The sequence below is a fragment of the Manacus candei genome, unplaced genomic scaffold (genome assembly GCF_025592945.1).
Source record: "Manacus candei isolate 608988 ecotype Guabito, Panama unplaced genomic scaffold, ASM2559294v1 h1tg000056l, whole genome shotgun sequence".
Taxonomy (NCBI): Eukaryota; Metazoa; Chordata; class Aves; order Passeriformes; family Pipridae; genus Manacus; species Manacus candei.
In genome coordinates this window covers 1,447,047-1,462,716 of record NW_026138104.1, presented here as the reverse complement: position 1 = coordinate 1,462,716, position 15,670 = coordinate 1,447,047, and the positions used below count along the sequence as shown (strand labels likewise).

General features: G+C 34.1%; 1 protein-coding gene across 9 annotated transcripts in view; it reads left to right on the top strand.

Moving 5' to 3' along the window:
* The window catches only part of AKAP9 (A-kinase anchoring protein 9), a 114,464-nt gene that overhangs the window by 85,023 nt on the left and 13,771 nt on the right, over positions 1-15,670 (top strand). For 5 of the 9 annotated variants that reach the window (XM_051802148.1, XM_051802147.1, XM_051802144.1 and 2 more), the window contains 13 exons: positions 1,130-1,249; positions 3,839-4,015; positions 4,124-4,228; positions 4,664-4,816; positions 5,082-5,261; positions 8,204-9,292; positions 10,306-10,446; positions 10,842-11,345; positions 11,778-11,841; positions 12,570-12,688; positions 13,497-13,688; positions 14,593-14,781; positions 15,457-15,604. In XM_051802148.1, coding sequence (XP_051658108.1) covers positions 1,130-1,249; positions 3,839-4,015; positions 4,124-4,228; positions 4,664-4,816; positions 5,082-5,261; positions 8,204-9,292; positions 10,306-10,446; positions 10,842-11,345; positions 11,778-11,841; positions 12,570-12,688; positions 13,497-13,688; positions 14,593-14,781; positions 15,457-15,604 — 3,181 coding nt within the window. The remainder of the gene's footprint in view (positions 1-1,129; positions 1,250-3,838; positions 4,016-4,123; positions 4,229-4,663; positions 4,817-5,081; positions 5,262-8,203; positions 9,293-10,305; positions 10,447-10,841; positions 11,346-11,777; positions 11,842-12,569; positions 12,689-13,496; positions 13,689-14,592; positions 14,782-15,456; positions 15,605-15,670) is intronic. The other 4 variants (XM_051802143.1, XM_051802145.1, XM_051802140.1 and 1 more) reach the window with 1 other exon arrangement.

The window sequence follows — 15,670 nt, the reverse complement described above, 5'->3', positions numbered from 1 at the left end:
TCCCCCCTCTTTCTTTTCCCATTTTATTCTGCTGCTGTTGGGGAAAAAACCTACTGTTTCCATGCCTTCTCAATTAACGCTCTAGCTAACAGCAGTAGGGTGGAATAACTTTTTATGTAATGAATATAACACATGTGACACCTTCTCTGCATAATCAATTGCTAAGCAGTAATTAGCACAAATGAATTTGCTTTATTTCACTTTCTGCAGTTACAAAATTACTTTTCTCACTGAAACTAGCCTGTCATAGTAGGACAAGGTTTGGAAGCAAAACTTCCTATTACAAGTCCCATAGTCATGTATGCATTATGGTTTGGATTATCAATAGCATGAACCAGAGGGTTACACACACACTACTGAGATGAGTGGCTGTTTGTGCTAGCAGCATTAGAATTTTGCTGTTTCCTTGAAACAGCAGGGGAGTTTTTAAAATCTGCAGCTTGTAAAGTCTGAGGTTTTATTCTGGTTTCCTGAATTTTTGCAATATATTTTTTGCATTCCTCTTTGTATCAGGTTCAGCTAGTTTATTTTAATACATCTGATAAGGTTTGTCTGGGTTATAAAGGGACATTTAAAGATGATTCTTCACTGCATGTTACCAGGTGTGCGTTATTTTCTATATAAAGTTGCATTTCCCAAATGTCAGACTGGGATATAACAACTGAAACTGGTCAAAAGTAAAACTGAAATACAAAATTCAAGCACTTTATAAGTATTTTTTTCTGATAGTTCCTCATCAGTGTTAACACAGTGTAAATTTCTATTCTGAATTTCTATTTATGCTACATTTATTGAAGATAAACATTAGGAAAGAAAATCATAAAGGACTGGCTTATTGTTTGTGTAGTGTACCTGGAACAGAAGAAACAAACCTGTCATTTTTATGAAGTATTACTTGATGTGTCTATGCTGTGCTAATTTTTTGATTAAAAATGTGAAATTTATTGCCCCAAATGATAGAGACATTTTTATTAATGGTAGCTGCAATAGGTTCTGCTGTCTTAAAAGTACTGACATACTGTTACTAGCCTCACGTTAACAGAAGTAAGAAATAGTAATTTACATAATTTACTTAATTTACATAGTTTTTAAATCAAGTGGTATATCCACATAATTTCTTAACTTACAGGAGCAAGCAATCGACCGAGAGCATGAGAGAGATGTATTCCAGCAAGAGATACAGAAGCTGGAACAACAGCTTAAGATTCCACAAAGGAGTCAGCCTGTCAATGAACATCAAACCAGAGAGGTAACACATTTTATTACTTGCACTTAATGAATATAAATGACAAGTTGACAGCTGTTAAGATGTTATAATGAAGCTATTTTATGGTGTACCTACTCTGCATCCATTTACAAGCCAGGAAAGTAAATCCCTTGAGAATGAAGGGTAAGGTGTTGAGGAAAGTGGTGAAACCATGTTTTGGAAGTTTTTTTAGGCTGGTTGGTTGTTTGATTTTAGTCATACAGAAACTTCGTAACTTTCAAAAAGGCTCTTTTGTATAACTTAACTTAGAAAATCCACTGTTCTCAAAAGCCTGTGGAAACGTTCAGGACTGTTTTAGCAATTTTACGTGTTATGTTGTTTTGTGACATCTTGTTTATAGCACAGGTACACCACTGAGGGAATTGAGTTACCAAAGTTTAGCACTTGAGATGTAGTAACACTCTTTATGTACATTTTAACCTCCCCAGTGAAAGTCTGTTTGCACTGAAACAAATTTGTACTGTACATGTTTAGAACAGCAGCTGTATTTACTGTATTTCCCTGGGGGTTTTAATATATTTTAATACAAAGGTTTGTAAGAAGTCTTATGAAGTGTTCAGTCAGTGCTATGTGATATGGTTATCATTGGCCTCTGTGAACAATGAATCTTCTGGAATTAGCTGGGTATGTGTTAAAAAAGGATATGGAGCAATTCTGCATCAATTTCTTTCTGTTGCAAAGTGTGTGTGCACTCCTCTGCTGCTGACACATTCCACAGATGGAGGGGACTCTAGCACAATTCATTTTCCTGAATCTGGGATGTTCATTTGGGGTTTATTTTGTTATTTGTCTGTTTATAGTTTGGACCATGGGTAGCGTGTGAATTGCTGGTTAAAATTCTCACATTTTAAAAAAAAAATTCTTTCAAGAAAAAAATATTCTAATTTGATAGCATATTGGAAATTGTCCTATTTGTCTGTACAGAATCTATATGTAAAAATCATCCTGATTTATATGCACATGTACACGTGTATATACTCTTAAGTTGGCAGATATGCTACAATGGAAATTTAAAGCATGCTGGAAAATGAAAGACAGCTGTAACTGTGATTAAAATTTTGAGATTAGTATTAGATTTTTTTAATTAGAATTATTTAGTAGGTAGAAAGATAGACAGATAATGTCTGCAAGCACCACACATGTAGCAGGTATTTTAGAGTTTGGTGGTGTTGAATGTGATACATTACAAATTATAGACAAGGATTTTCAATGCTATATTAGATTTATGTTTATTTTTTATCAAATGAGGCACATAGTCTTACAATATGGTATATTTTGATGTCACAATGTTCCTTGGAATATTTCATAAATATACATTTTATCATTATTTCTCATGCTTTGCTGAGATAGCTGCTTTATTTTTCATAGTTGCACAGTTTTTGAAATCCCCTTCTGCTTTGCGTGAATCACAGTTTTTGAATCCCCCTCTGCTAGCGTTTTCAGTTGATAACTTTGATTCTTTTTTACTGTTGTTTCAGCTTTGCCAACTTATTCCAGGGAGGGTTGTCATAAAGAGTCTGCTCTAGACTTGATTTTTGTTTTTCCATTTCTCTCTCAGGACTTTTCTGAGGTCACTTCAGACTTTGATGTTACTCATGGATGGATAACGTCAATAATACCATCCTATCAGCTTTATGTTCTGATCTTCTTCTCTCCTATCTGTTGAATTGCTTTGAGTCTTCTACATTTGGCTACATCATAACTTCCTAATTGTAAATACTGAAATCAGCTTCTTGAGTGGGACAAAGATTGCTTTCCATGTCTCTTGCTCGATTGCTTAGTTTAACTCAGGTCTTAACTCTTGCATCATACTATGGGTTTGTTATGCATCTTTCTTATCTGTAATTTCAATTAATAGTTTCTGAAATACAGCTAGAAATGGATAGATACTCCTATCTCTGCTACTTCACTTAATCTTTTAATATGTTGTTTCTGAGCTGCAAACATCTGACCTACTGAGATTCAGAATGCTTTATTTGGATGCTTTGTCCCCCATAGAAAGTAAAATGATATCTTCCATGGCATCTGTTTGGTCCCATTTAAGAAACTCAGCAAGAAAGCAAAACTTCCTGTTCTTGAGAGTGAAGTATAGCAATTCTCTTCCAGTTCTAAAGATCCAGTGAGTTTTAGGATATTTCTGTATGTCACTAATCAGCTCCTCCTTTTGAATAATTTTGTCACAAGCTTTTGTAACAATTACATTCCTCAAAGAGGCAAGTAGCATCTTGACTTTAGGGTCAAGACATTCCATCCATAGATGTTAAAGGCATCTTTTTAGTGGGCTGCATAGGAATGCCATGCTGTTTGCTTTTAAGTGACTAGAAAGTCTGAAGGCTTCAGAAGGACAAGGTCAGTTCTAGAGAGAAGGCAATGTAGCACAGAACATATCAGTTCTTTAAAATACTGTTTATATTTGTTGGATGTAGTACTGCAGTATTCTAACTGTACATTCTGTTTCACCTAAAGAGTAGGAGTTTTGTTATTGCTGTCAAAAATGAGTGGTGTTGCTTTTGCTACCAAACCTTTCCAGTGTGGTACAACATATTAATCTTCTTGCCATATTGTCACCAGGTTGAACAGTTAACAAATCATCTCAAAGAAAAAACAGACAAATGCAGTGAGCTTTTGCTTTCTAAGGAGCAACTTCAGAGAGATATACAAGAACGAAATGAAGAAATTGAGAAGCTAGAATGCAGGATAAGAGAACTGGAACAAGCCTTAATCATCAGTGCAGACAACCTGCAAAAGGTATTGCTTTGTCTAAACTTATCAAGGATTTGCTACTTTCTTATTTTCTTGAGACAAAAACAGTGTATTTTTTTATCTGACTATTACTAATATAATTTCTATTTAAAGGTAGAGGAAAGGAAACAGTTTGGTACCATCATAGTAAAGGGAGAGTTACCTCTTGAAGTACAACTGCAAGCTGAACGAGAAGCTGTGGACAGAAAGGAAAAGGAGGTAAAATGCCTGTGAAATGTTCCATGTTTTCTCTGGTATTTTGTTTTGTCAGTTTTTGCTTTCTGTTGTGTTTAGTGAACTATACAGATAAAATTTTTTACAGATCACAGAGACAGCAGTCCAAATCCCCTTGAAATTCTCTTGAGAGTGAGAGCCATGATAGTTGTTCTGTTTTAATATTTATGACTTGCAAGAATGTTTCTGAAATCAAAATTCAGCCCAATTAAGAAAAACTTCATGGCAATTTCAGCTGATTTTTTAGCGGGGTTTAAAATTCCATTCAGTTTAAGGACTCGGGTCACTGAGTACACATTCTTTTGTTTGTGCATAGCAAACCAGTTCACTGTAGACATTGTACTTGAAAATTATGGCATTTAATTTTTGGTATGGCTGTCTACTCGTTTTCCACCATTTTTTTTTTTTTTTGAAACATAGGTCACGAACCTCGAGGAACAGTTGGAGCAGTTTCGAGAGGAGCTAGAAAATAAAAATGAAGAAGTTCAACAATTGCACATGCAGCTAGAAATTCAGCTAAAGGAGTCCACTACACACTTACAAGAACTTGAACAAGAGAACAAATTATTTAAGGTAACTGCATAACAGAGAAGCCTAGAGCTTTATTCTCTCTCCTCTCCAGAAATAAAGTCTTTGAAAATGGCCAGACACCAAATTCTTTCTCTTTCTTAAGCATTTCATAGTTCAACTTGCAAAAATATTAAAAAGCTCATATAATTATTTCTCATTCCATGGAATCTGTTTATTTTAATTCTTACACCTGAAATACTCGGAGAAGTATATGCAGAAAATGTTATGTACACCTCTAACATGTTTTGTTGTTATTGCTTTTTGGCAGGATGAAATGGAAATACTGGGACTAGCTATCCAGAAATCTGAAGATACCACCATAAAGGACCATCATTTAGTGGCTGGGAGGCTTGCACACATCATGCAAGAAAAGGAGCAGGAAATACATCATCTTCATGAACAAATTGCAAAACTGCAACAGCAACTTGAGGCCACGACTGACAACAAGGTACATACTACTGAAAGCTTTTTCAGAGTCCTACTTTGTCCTGCTAGTTGTTTGAAGGAAAAAACCCCTCTGTCCCCCACCAAATACATTAGCTTCTATTGCTGCCTTAGTTTAAAAACACAAAGGCTTCAGTTTCAAGCAATGCTTTAAACCTAATCTCATTTTCCTCTTTAGTCTGATTTTTTATCAAGGATGCTTTTTACTTGCTTTTCTTTTTAATTATTCTGCCTTATTTCTGCTTGAGTTTTTGTCTTAAATTCTTCATTTCTTATTCTTCTAATACTTCTGAACATTTAATAGTATGCAGATAGCTGAATTCAATCTCAGCAATCATTTTAACATCTTCCCTCCCGTGATTTACATTCAGTGTTATGTTTGAGTGACACCTGCTGGATCACATTAGATTTTAAATTTTTTTTATCAGTTGAACTTTTGAGCCCCATGCTTGTGTGAATACTCTGTCATCATACCAGTGCTGGCAACATATTTTATCCAGTTTGAGGAGCAAAACAAATGCTGTGTTTTATTAGAAATAGAGACCAAAAAAAAAAAAAGCAGATTCATCTTTTATTTACTGAGATTTAACACCTGTAGTTTTCTGTTATTTTTGAATGATGTGTTTTTATGATAATAAGCTTCATCTTCTTTTGGGTTACTTCTATTTTTTACAGATAAAACACACTTGATTTCAACAGAAATACTACTTATTTTGCATTGATGTAAGTGACAGCAGAAACAGACCTTCAGTCACATTTTTTATAGAAAGAAAAATAGATTTTTTCAGTGGATGCATTTTTGATTCTTACTACTTTAAATGTCATTTATTAGCCATAAGCTTTAACTCAAGAGCAGGTATTATGCACTAAGTTAAGAACAGGATTTCTGTTACCCCTTAGTAGCTGACTGAACATTTAGGCTAACATTTACTAGGACATATTTAATCCACTGAAATAGAGCTCTGACTGAGCTGGATAATTTCACTGAGTCTTTATGTGCAAAATGCAGTTATAAAGAACCTCAATGAATAATGACAGAACTTTGAATTGCATTTAGGAAATTGCATTTAGGAAACATCATACTTCAGGAATCCAGAATGGTTTTGCTCTATACAATAACTCTAGTAATAGAGTTAAAATTCTTACCTTGAGAAAAATACCCAAAATTCAGTTATAATTCATTTAAATGATTGGTTCTTCTCCTGTTATATGAAGCTTCATTTTCTTAATTTCATCCTCTTACTTGGTTTTATTTTTCAGGACATTAAATAATTACTCTGCTTGATTATGAGATCAGTATTAAATATTAATAAATTATTTTTAGGTTAATCCTTTTTCTGAGTAACTTAGACATCTTTGTCCCACTAAGTGCTTTTCTTTTAATTACTGTATTTGCCTTCTGTGGGCCTTTATTCCATTATGTTATGAAGAACAGGAACTGTTATGCTGAGTTGATAGCAATCACCAGGATCACTGTTCTTTCTTCTGCCTGCAGCACAGGGGTTGAAACTAAGGTCTCTTCCAACCCAAACTGTTCTGTGATTTTGAGCTTTCCATAGTCTCTGTGGTTTTTAAAATTAGGTTCTTGGTTTGAAAATCAGCCCCCCTAATTTATATAGTCACATTTATCTTTTATTTTTGTACATATTATGCTTATTACAAAGTCATCGACTTATTCTATTTAACTAACTAAGCGTAGTGAAGTATAGAGAGACAAAGGAAAAAGCATGACTATTTGAGTAATTAATTTAGTCATCTTTCTTTTCTGCATTTTTTCTTCATATTTTTAAAAGGCCCTTTTAGAGTTCTTACCTATTTTAGATACCATAACTGATTTTATTTATAATATGTATTTCTAAATATTTTTGACATATTTTCTTCTGTCTTCTTCATTTCCAGTGTAGAAGCACTGTTCATTTCAGATCTTCAAACATTCCATTAAAAAAATACATCCACTTTGTTTCTTAGACTTACTACTTACAGTCTGGGCTGTCTTTATTTTCTCTTTGTAAAGACAAAATCTTTTGTCATTTTCCTACATTCAAATGAGAATTTGCCTCTACTGCAATTTAACAAGAAGGTTTTTTAATGAATTTTATTAAACTTATTCTATTGGACTCTAATAACTTCCTTTTATTCCTTTTGCTAAGACTTTTTTATTTAGTAAATTTAGTGTTCATCCACACTGGTCTTTCCATTTTTTGTTTCTACTCCTTATTAAAAGATGTCTTCTCTTTTTTGCATCATGAAGTCATCACCTTCATATTTGCTCAGTTACATCATTTTATTGATTTCCTGGAATTTTGGGCCCCTTATGCAGTCCCTTATGCAGAACTTCTAAAGCCAAGTGTCTTTAGAAGTAATCTAGGACAGTATTATTCTCACTGTCTTCATGTCTTCACCATTTTGTTTGGATAGTCATATATATTGTAAAATAAATACTTCTTTAACTTTGTCTCACTTTACTTTGATTTAAACTATAGCACAAAGAAATAATTGTACTCTGGGTTTATGAGTACTATTTGCCCTGCATGGTTTTGAGCACTGCATATGTGTGCACACACACAGAGACAGACAAACACATATTTAGGTTTGTGGTAGAAAATGTCAGAGTCAACTGATAGGTGTTTTCTGTAGTCTCAGATTAAAAGTGTTCTTTCTCTGAATATTACAAATGCTTTCGTTTCATCTGATGTTTTAATACCTGTTTTGCAGTTCTTTATGGTCACAGGCTACTTTGTCAGTCCTGTTCGAAGTCTGTATTCTCATAAAACTTTGGAAGAGACATCATATTAAGAAATTCACTGAGCACATACTTTCATTTACAAGATGTTTCAACATTTGATTAAACTGCTTCTGTGAAGTCCAGGGCAAAAATTATCTGAGGTTTTAATAGTAACCCGTTATAAAATCCTTTTCTTGGGTTTGGGTTTTCTTTCCCCCCAGGTTATTGAAGAGCAAAATGAGCATATACGTGAGCTTGAGGCCCGGGTAGAATGTCTGAAGAGTGAACAAGAACGTGTGAAGAAAAAAAATTATGAGGAAGTAGAGCAGTTGAATGATGTAATTGATAAGCTTCAGCAGGAACTGGCAATTATTGAACAAAAAATACCTGCAGACATTGCTGCTTTTCAAGAAGATCCTGACAGTCTGAAACACATGCTCGAAACAGTTCTGGCAGAAAAGGAAGCTCTGGAAAAGCAAGTAGAAAACATAAATGCAGAGGCATCTCGAACAAAGAATGAGCTTGAGGAAACTAAGTTAGAAATGAATCAGTTAAAGCAAGAAATAAGTATGTTAAAAAAAGAGCATGAAAGAATAACAGAAAAATATAAGTGTGCACTGATGAAAGGTGATAAGTCAAAAACAGAAGATAGGAGCAATGGGAAAACTGAACAAGTGGATGAAGGCTTATGTGAGGAGATACAGGTGCTAGATCAGTCCCTGCTTAGAGCTTCTGAAGAGGATACAGGAGTCACCATTAGCAAGATGGAGATGCAACTGCAGCATCTTCAGGCATGCATTAAGGACAAAGACTCAGAACTGTGCCAGTCCTACAATGAAATAAAAGACCTGAAAGAGCAAAGCAAAGCTGAAAGGGAAACACTTAAAAAGAAGATATTAGAACTGGAAAAGACACTAGTGGAGAAAGTTGCTGCTGCTCTTGTGAGTCAGGTTCAGCTAAATGCAGTTCAAGAGCAGAGAAAATTCATGCAGGAAATTCAGGAAGCTTCAAAATGTGTGGAAGAAGCAAGCAAGAATGACCAAACAGTGGGTTTGAGTGGTGCAACTGAAAATGAGACAGAATCAAAATTATCACTCTTAACACAGAAGCTTAGTGAGATGGAAGACCAACTGTCAGTGGTAAATCATAACTTGGAGATAGAAAAAGAAAATGTAAAAGTTGCACAAAAGGAAGCTAAAGTGAAAGAAGAGAGATTCTTAGAGCTTCAGCAATTACTAAAAGAGGTTCAAGAAAAATATAAAGGCGAGATTCAGAAATACATGAAGCAAGAAGAAATGCAGACATATCAGGTAATTAGATGCCATTTTCTTTTGGCTTGTTTTCACTAAAACCTGTTATTTCATGTAAAGTATAAATGAAATGGTTCTTAATGAAGATAACTCTAAGAATATTCTGCTATGTGGGCTACTTTAATTTCTATATTATTCCTGGAGTTATAAAGAAGAGAAGGGTGTTATTTTAGGTGAACCTCACTACTGGTTTCCATTTTGCATTAAAAACATCTTGCCATTTTATGAATGCAGGGTGATTTTGAATTTTGGAGATATACTTTCTTATTCTTAATTTGAATTGATATAGAGTGGAATGAATTACACTTTTACATGATGTGGAGGTAGAGATAAAAAAATTAAAATTATAAAAATTGTCTAAGAGAGGATTCAGAATGACATGGGAAATTATATCAATTTGTCTGTACAGGTATTTTTGGGAGGGAGGTTGATTGTTTATGTCTGTTTTGATCTTGGTTTATGTTTTCTCACTTTCCCATCTCAGTTACAAAGATATTTCCCATCATTAGTTTTTCCACTATACATTTGTCCTGATTTCCACCCACACTGGTTTGTTGCCTCTGAATTTAAAACCTTCAGTCAAAATTGACTATGCTTGGTAATCTGAACATGGGCTTGATATCTCTAAACTTGAGAGTTTCAGCAATTGTGGAACCCAGTACTGGACAAGAAAAGGTTTTAGGGTCTTTCATCCTAGTGCAGATTGAATTAATGTCATAAATGTCTTATAAATTAAATAATATTATCATTCCTCATTTCCTACTCTCTGTTGACCTTCCTCCCAGTGCCTTCTGTGTGGTGTAGGCAATTTCTGCTTGCAGTTCAGTAAACTGTAAGAAGATAGTCTTTCCTCCCATGGTCTCTTAGTCCGAATTTTTTGAGGCTGTGTTAATCCAAATAACATACCTTTGTTTTCCCCTATGGTCTTTTCATTTTGTAAGTTAGTGGGAAAGTGATCAGTGCTGATAATACTTGATTCTCTACCATTTTCCCTATCTTGTGTTGCCATCTAGGTTGGAGCACAGCTCACTGAAAGTCAAAAAGAAAATGTGCTTATGAATGAACTTGAACAAGTTAAAGAAGAGGCAGCTGCTGCTAAGGAAGAACTGAGCAGTTACAGAGAAAAGGCAGAAAAACTTCAGCAAGAACTAGCAGTAAGAACCAGATTGTTACATATTGTATTTAAAGCAACTGATTATACTGGACTTAGTGTGCAAATATGCCTGCTATAGTTTTTTTTATATCTTTTACCAAGAATGCCACCAAGAAAAACAATCAGTCAGTGCCTACTGTCAGTGGAACAGAGCTGATGCTGTAGATCAGATCTTCACTTGTTGCCAAAGTACATAGTTGTTGCCAAAGTACACAGTCCACTGCAGTGCAACAGTGGATCTACAGATGTATTTCTTAGGAGATAATTTTTGATGCCATGTGTCGTAACTGCATTAAAATAGGACTTAACCGAGCTGTAATGGTTTAGAGGATTGCTTGGATTTTAGATATTTTAAGTATTTGGAAGGACTGCAAATGAGATTCTCCATATTTACAGGTAAAAGAGGCAAATCTGATACATCTTCAGGAAGACCTGTGCAAAGTTAAAGAGAATCTAGTTCAAGCAGAAGAGAGGCTTGCAAGTTACCTGAGAAAGGACAAGGAAATGGCAAAAACTGAAAGCAAGAAGGATGCAGAAATGTCATGTGATTTGTCAACCCGTGAGTCTTCTCTAATTGGAAAAAGCTCCTCATCGCAAACAGACAAGACCGCAGAAATCAACAGCTGTATGCAAACTTCACCAGTCTCTGTTAAAAATGCAGAAATCCAAATTGATTTGCAAAATGAATGTTCTTCAGAAGAGATTGCAGAGATCATAAGAGAATTTACTGAAAAAATTGACCAAATGCAAGAACTCCATGCAGCTGAAATCATGGACATGGAGACAAGGCACATCTCTGAATCTGAAGCATTAAAGAGAGAGAAGTTTGTTGCAGTGCAAATATTGACTGAAGAATGTAATACCTTAAAGGAAGTCATAGAAACTCTACGAGCCAAAGAGGTGTGTATCCTATTTTATACTCATTGAACTGCTTCAGTTCTTGTTCTTTCTCTTTCTACAAAAATTTCCATTTAAAGTCTGTTAAGCGTAAACCACTCCATGTTCATTATAAAGCTTTTAAGTACTCCAATGTTTCCATGGCCTTGGGAGAGACTGTGAACCCCTTCCTCAGCAATTTAAGTTGCAAGGGTGCTCAATGATCAGGTGCTTCCTTGTGCTTCTGCCTTGAACCTGTTCTGTTCTGTCAAGTGGGGACAAGTGTATTGTTGAATGCCATCTTTCTCATCTCTGGTTTTATTACTTTGATTGCAGGGGAAGTGGAATAAAGTGGCTCACATTGTTTCCTGCTTCTTAGAAGTCAGTCCCTTATTGAGAGTGTTTAAAGGGGTGAGGGGTGTTTAAAGATTGGATTGTTTTCTTTTCTAAATACAGAGAATCCCAGTTTCTGGAGTAGCACGTTCTCCACCATATCAAGCTAGAGATGGAGGTTCTAGTGGTAAGAAAAAAATTTTTATAGATTTCAAACAGCATTATGTATTAAATCTGCTTTTTTGATATTAACTTTTCTGTTAAAGAGTTTGTGCTCTAAGAAATCAAAACAACTACTCCCCAGAGAGAAGCAGAAGCCTGTTGCACTAACAAAAGGTGCTGAGCGTGCCATGTCTGATAATTTGCTACAAAAGGAAAATGTCTAAAGCGGAGATGGGTTGATTTGAGGCATCAGATGCTAATTTTTTTTTCTTCCCACTGTAGTTCCTATATTCTTCTTACCTATTACATTATCTCTTCAGCATAGCTTCATCATCTCTTGACAGTATTTAAAGCTACAGCTCCCTAGCAGTGGGGGATAAGAACAGGTGGTGACTTCTCCATGAGCAATAAAAATTATTACTGTGATCCTTTTCAAGGGGAAGGCTAAGCATATTGAGAGGGGGTCATTTGGCAGAACTGTTTGTGTAAGTAGTTGTTTCTCCTTTAAAACTAAACTAAGACTTTTAAGTTTGGTTGGGTTTTTTGGTTTTTTTTTTTTAGTTCTGTTTTGATTTTGCTTCTTTGAAACTGAAGAAGAAAAACTATAAAACAGGTAGTCTCCAGGCTTAGAATCAACCCTTAGTGACATGCAAGTACCTGTTACAACAACAAATAAAAAATACTGTTTTGATGCCTGTTCTTCAAAGCTTCACAGTAATCCAGCTTTGATGTTTTTCTCTCCTTTTATTTTAGACTCCAGTTCAGACTGGAGTCAAGGAATATATCTTGCTCAGACCCAGGGATCCGACACAATATCTGAAGGAATAGATGAAGGTGAAACTTCAGCTGATTTACTTCCAAAAAAAATTAAGGTAAAATAGACCTGATCCTTTTTTTTTTTTTAATGGAAGAAGAGTGATACTAAACAGAAGTTTAGATAGCTGCTGCTTGATCCAGTGAAAAGAGAGCCATTTAGATAAGTTTTAGTGTTGACTATTTCAATACAAAATAATTCTGAACAATGATGCACATTTTTGCATTTTAAATGAGATTAAATATGAATTTTGTAAATAGCTTGTTCTCAATTATGATTATGAGAAATAAAACTATTGTTAATTATCATTTATTGTAGTTAAACTATATTAACAGTAATGTCATGATCATATGTTACGTAATTTTATAGATTCTATTGGTATAGGTTTAGAATAATAGCTATGTTATGAAAGCAAACATACATGTTTATTATAAACAGTAAGGGTATCATGCTTTAATTACATTTAAAAAAGATCTTTTGTGACAAAGCCCCAACTTCATAGTAATTTCAAAAAATGAATTGCAAAGCTCACTTGGAAGCTTCCCAAGATTTTGTTTTTAAAATGTCAGTTTCCATCAGCAACTATGCTAAAAAGTTAAAAATTGATTTGACAGATGTACACTGGAAATTTTCTTTTGAAACTGAGGAAAAATACACCTATTTAATAAATTTCTATTTGTGAGATATTAGTAACTCAGTGAAACGTCCATCTTTGATATGGGGAAGTATAAATAGTTTCTTTACGCTGATGAAATTAGAAGTACAAATATTCCAATGTGTATGAAATAAGATTATTATTGTTGTTGTTTGTTTTATTATATGTTGTTGTTACTGGCATTACTGATTTCTTTTTGCATTTATTGTAGGGTTTGCTGAGAGCAGTCCATCATGAAGGCATACAGGTGCTGTCTCTCACTGAATTTCCATATGGTGAAAGAGATCTGTCACCTCATAAGCAAGAGCCAGAACCTTGGCTAGAGGAAAGAAAAGCTTTTCTAAGCACCATTTCATCTTTGAAAGATCTGATTGCAAAAATGCAACTTCATAGAGAAGCTGAGGTATAAATGATGTCATAAGATCCTATCTAAATAAAAAATAATTTGTGATAACCTGATAAGACACATTCACAGTTCAGGTTTAAATGCTTAAATATAGTGTTATAAGGCAAAATATTTTAAATATATGCTGTAAAACTGCATATTGCACTTTATGGTAATAGTCTGTCTTAAATTACAGCTTGTGTTTATTCTTCTGTGCGTTGATATCTTTTGACTGTATAGATCCACCTTTTAAAAAGAATTCTATTTTGAAAGCATGTTCCAGGAGCACTTAAAGTAGATTTTTTAATGATGTTATTTATTGGTGTAGTAGAACTTAGATACTATTAAAAAGATATTGTAGTGAGAGATGTTGTAGTGAGAGAATTATTTAAAATACAACATAGTATTAATCAGTAATCTGTTAAAACTTTTTAGGACTTACTTGCCTGTTAAATTACCCCAGTTAGACTTTTGGATATATGTAGGTAGTTTGTATTACTTCAGCATTTTCTTTAGCATGCAAAGTGGGGAGATTAACTTCATGTCATTTAAAATGAAATCTTTTTCATACACTACGTCTGCACAGTGCTACATAGCTCTGTGACAACCTAGGAACATATCTGTAGCATAAAAATTAAAAGAATGATGTGATACAATAATATAAATAGTAACTACCCAGGCCTAAGCTTTCAGTTACAAAAAGTTAAACCCCTCCATCTAAAACACAGATAAAAGTTTAGCATTTCTGAATGCAGAAGAAATCATAACATATACAATAAATGCATCCATTTTTATGAATTAATGTTATACAGTTATTTAGTAAGAAAAGCTAAATATTCCATTGAAAATACACACTTTACATAAAATTGTAATGATGTAATCTTTCAGTTCTGCTGATTAAATTTGTTTTATACCACTGCAGATTTATGCAAGTCCCGAGTCTCCTGAAAATGTCTCAGACTGGCGAGGAGAACTTCTGCGTGCTATTCAACAGCTTTTTGTGAGGGAACAAAATGTTCTTCTTGCTGCATTTCAAACTGAACTGGCAGAACTGGGCACAAGAGATGCGGTGATATTGATGAATCAGTTAGAGCACAGACTACAAGAGCAGGTAATATAAACCATACTGTAGTCAAAGTGTTTGTCTACATTAGATTTTAATTTTGAATGTATAAATCCATTAAAAATATATGTATTAATAGTAGTTTTGACAGTCTAAGAGTGAAAACAAAGTCAGACTTGTAGAGAGAAGTGGTGTCTTTAAAAAAAAATTATGTGGTATGGAAAAGAGATTTTTGAGTGCATGAGTTATAATACAAATACAGCTTTCAGAGATCAATTTTAATTAAGCAGAGCTGTCCTGAGCTAGATGTCATTAAGTTAATTAGAATTATTTTACATTGTGTAAGAGAAAAAGGGAGCTTGTATATATGAAGCAAGTTGTAAGAAGAGGAAGTGCTAAGGCTGCTATGGGACAGAGAGAGGTCAGTTATCATGTCTGAAACATGGAAGGATTAGTAAGAAATATTACAGTTTGTCAGAAAACTGATAGTTCTTCTCATTCTGTAACTTTGGTGCCTAGTAGAGAAATAAAAAAATAGTTCTTCAAAATATTATAATATTGACTTAATTGAAAATGTTTTGAATGTGTATGCACTATGAATATATAAGTAAATATCAACATCATAGATATTATTATATTTTTATTATATTATTATTAGTTATTCTAATTAGATATTCTAATAAAATCTGGAGTTTTACTTTGAAATGTTTCTAATGCTAATAGGCTACTAACCAGAGAGCAGCAATGGATTGTCTTCAGAATGCAGACAGAAGAAGTTTGCTGATGGAGATTCAAGTGTTGCATGCTCAGATGAAAAGTAATCCAAAGAGAGAACAAGAGATTGATTCAAAAAGCCAACGTGACTTCTCTGGTAATATGAGTGTTTCCAAACGCTTTCATGGAAGTGCTCATAATGTTATAAGTTGCAAAAATGCTG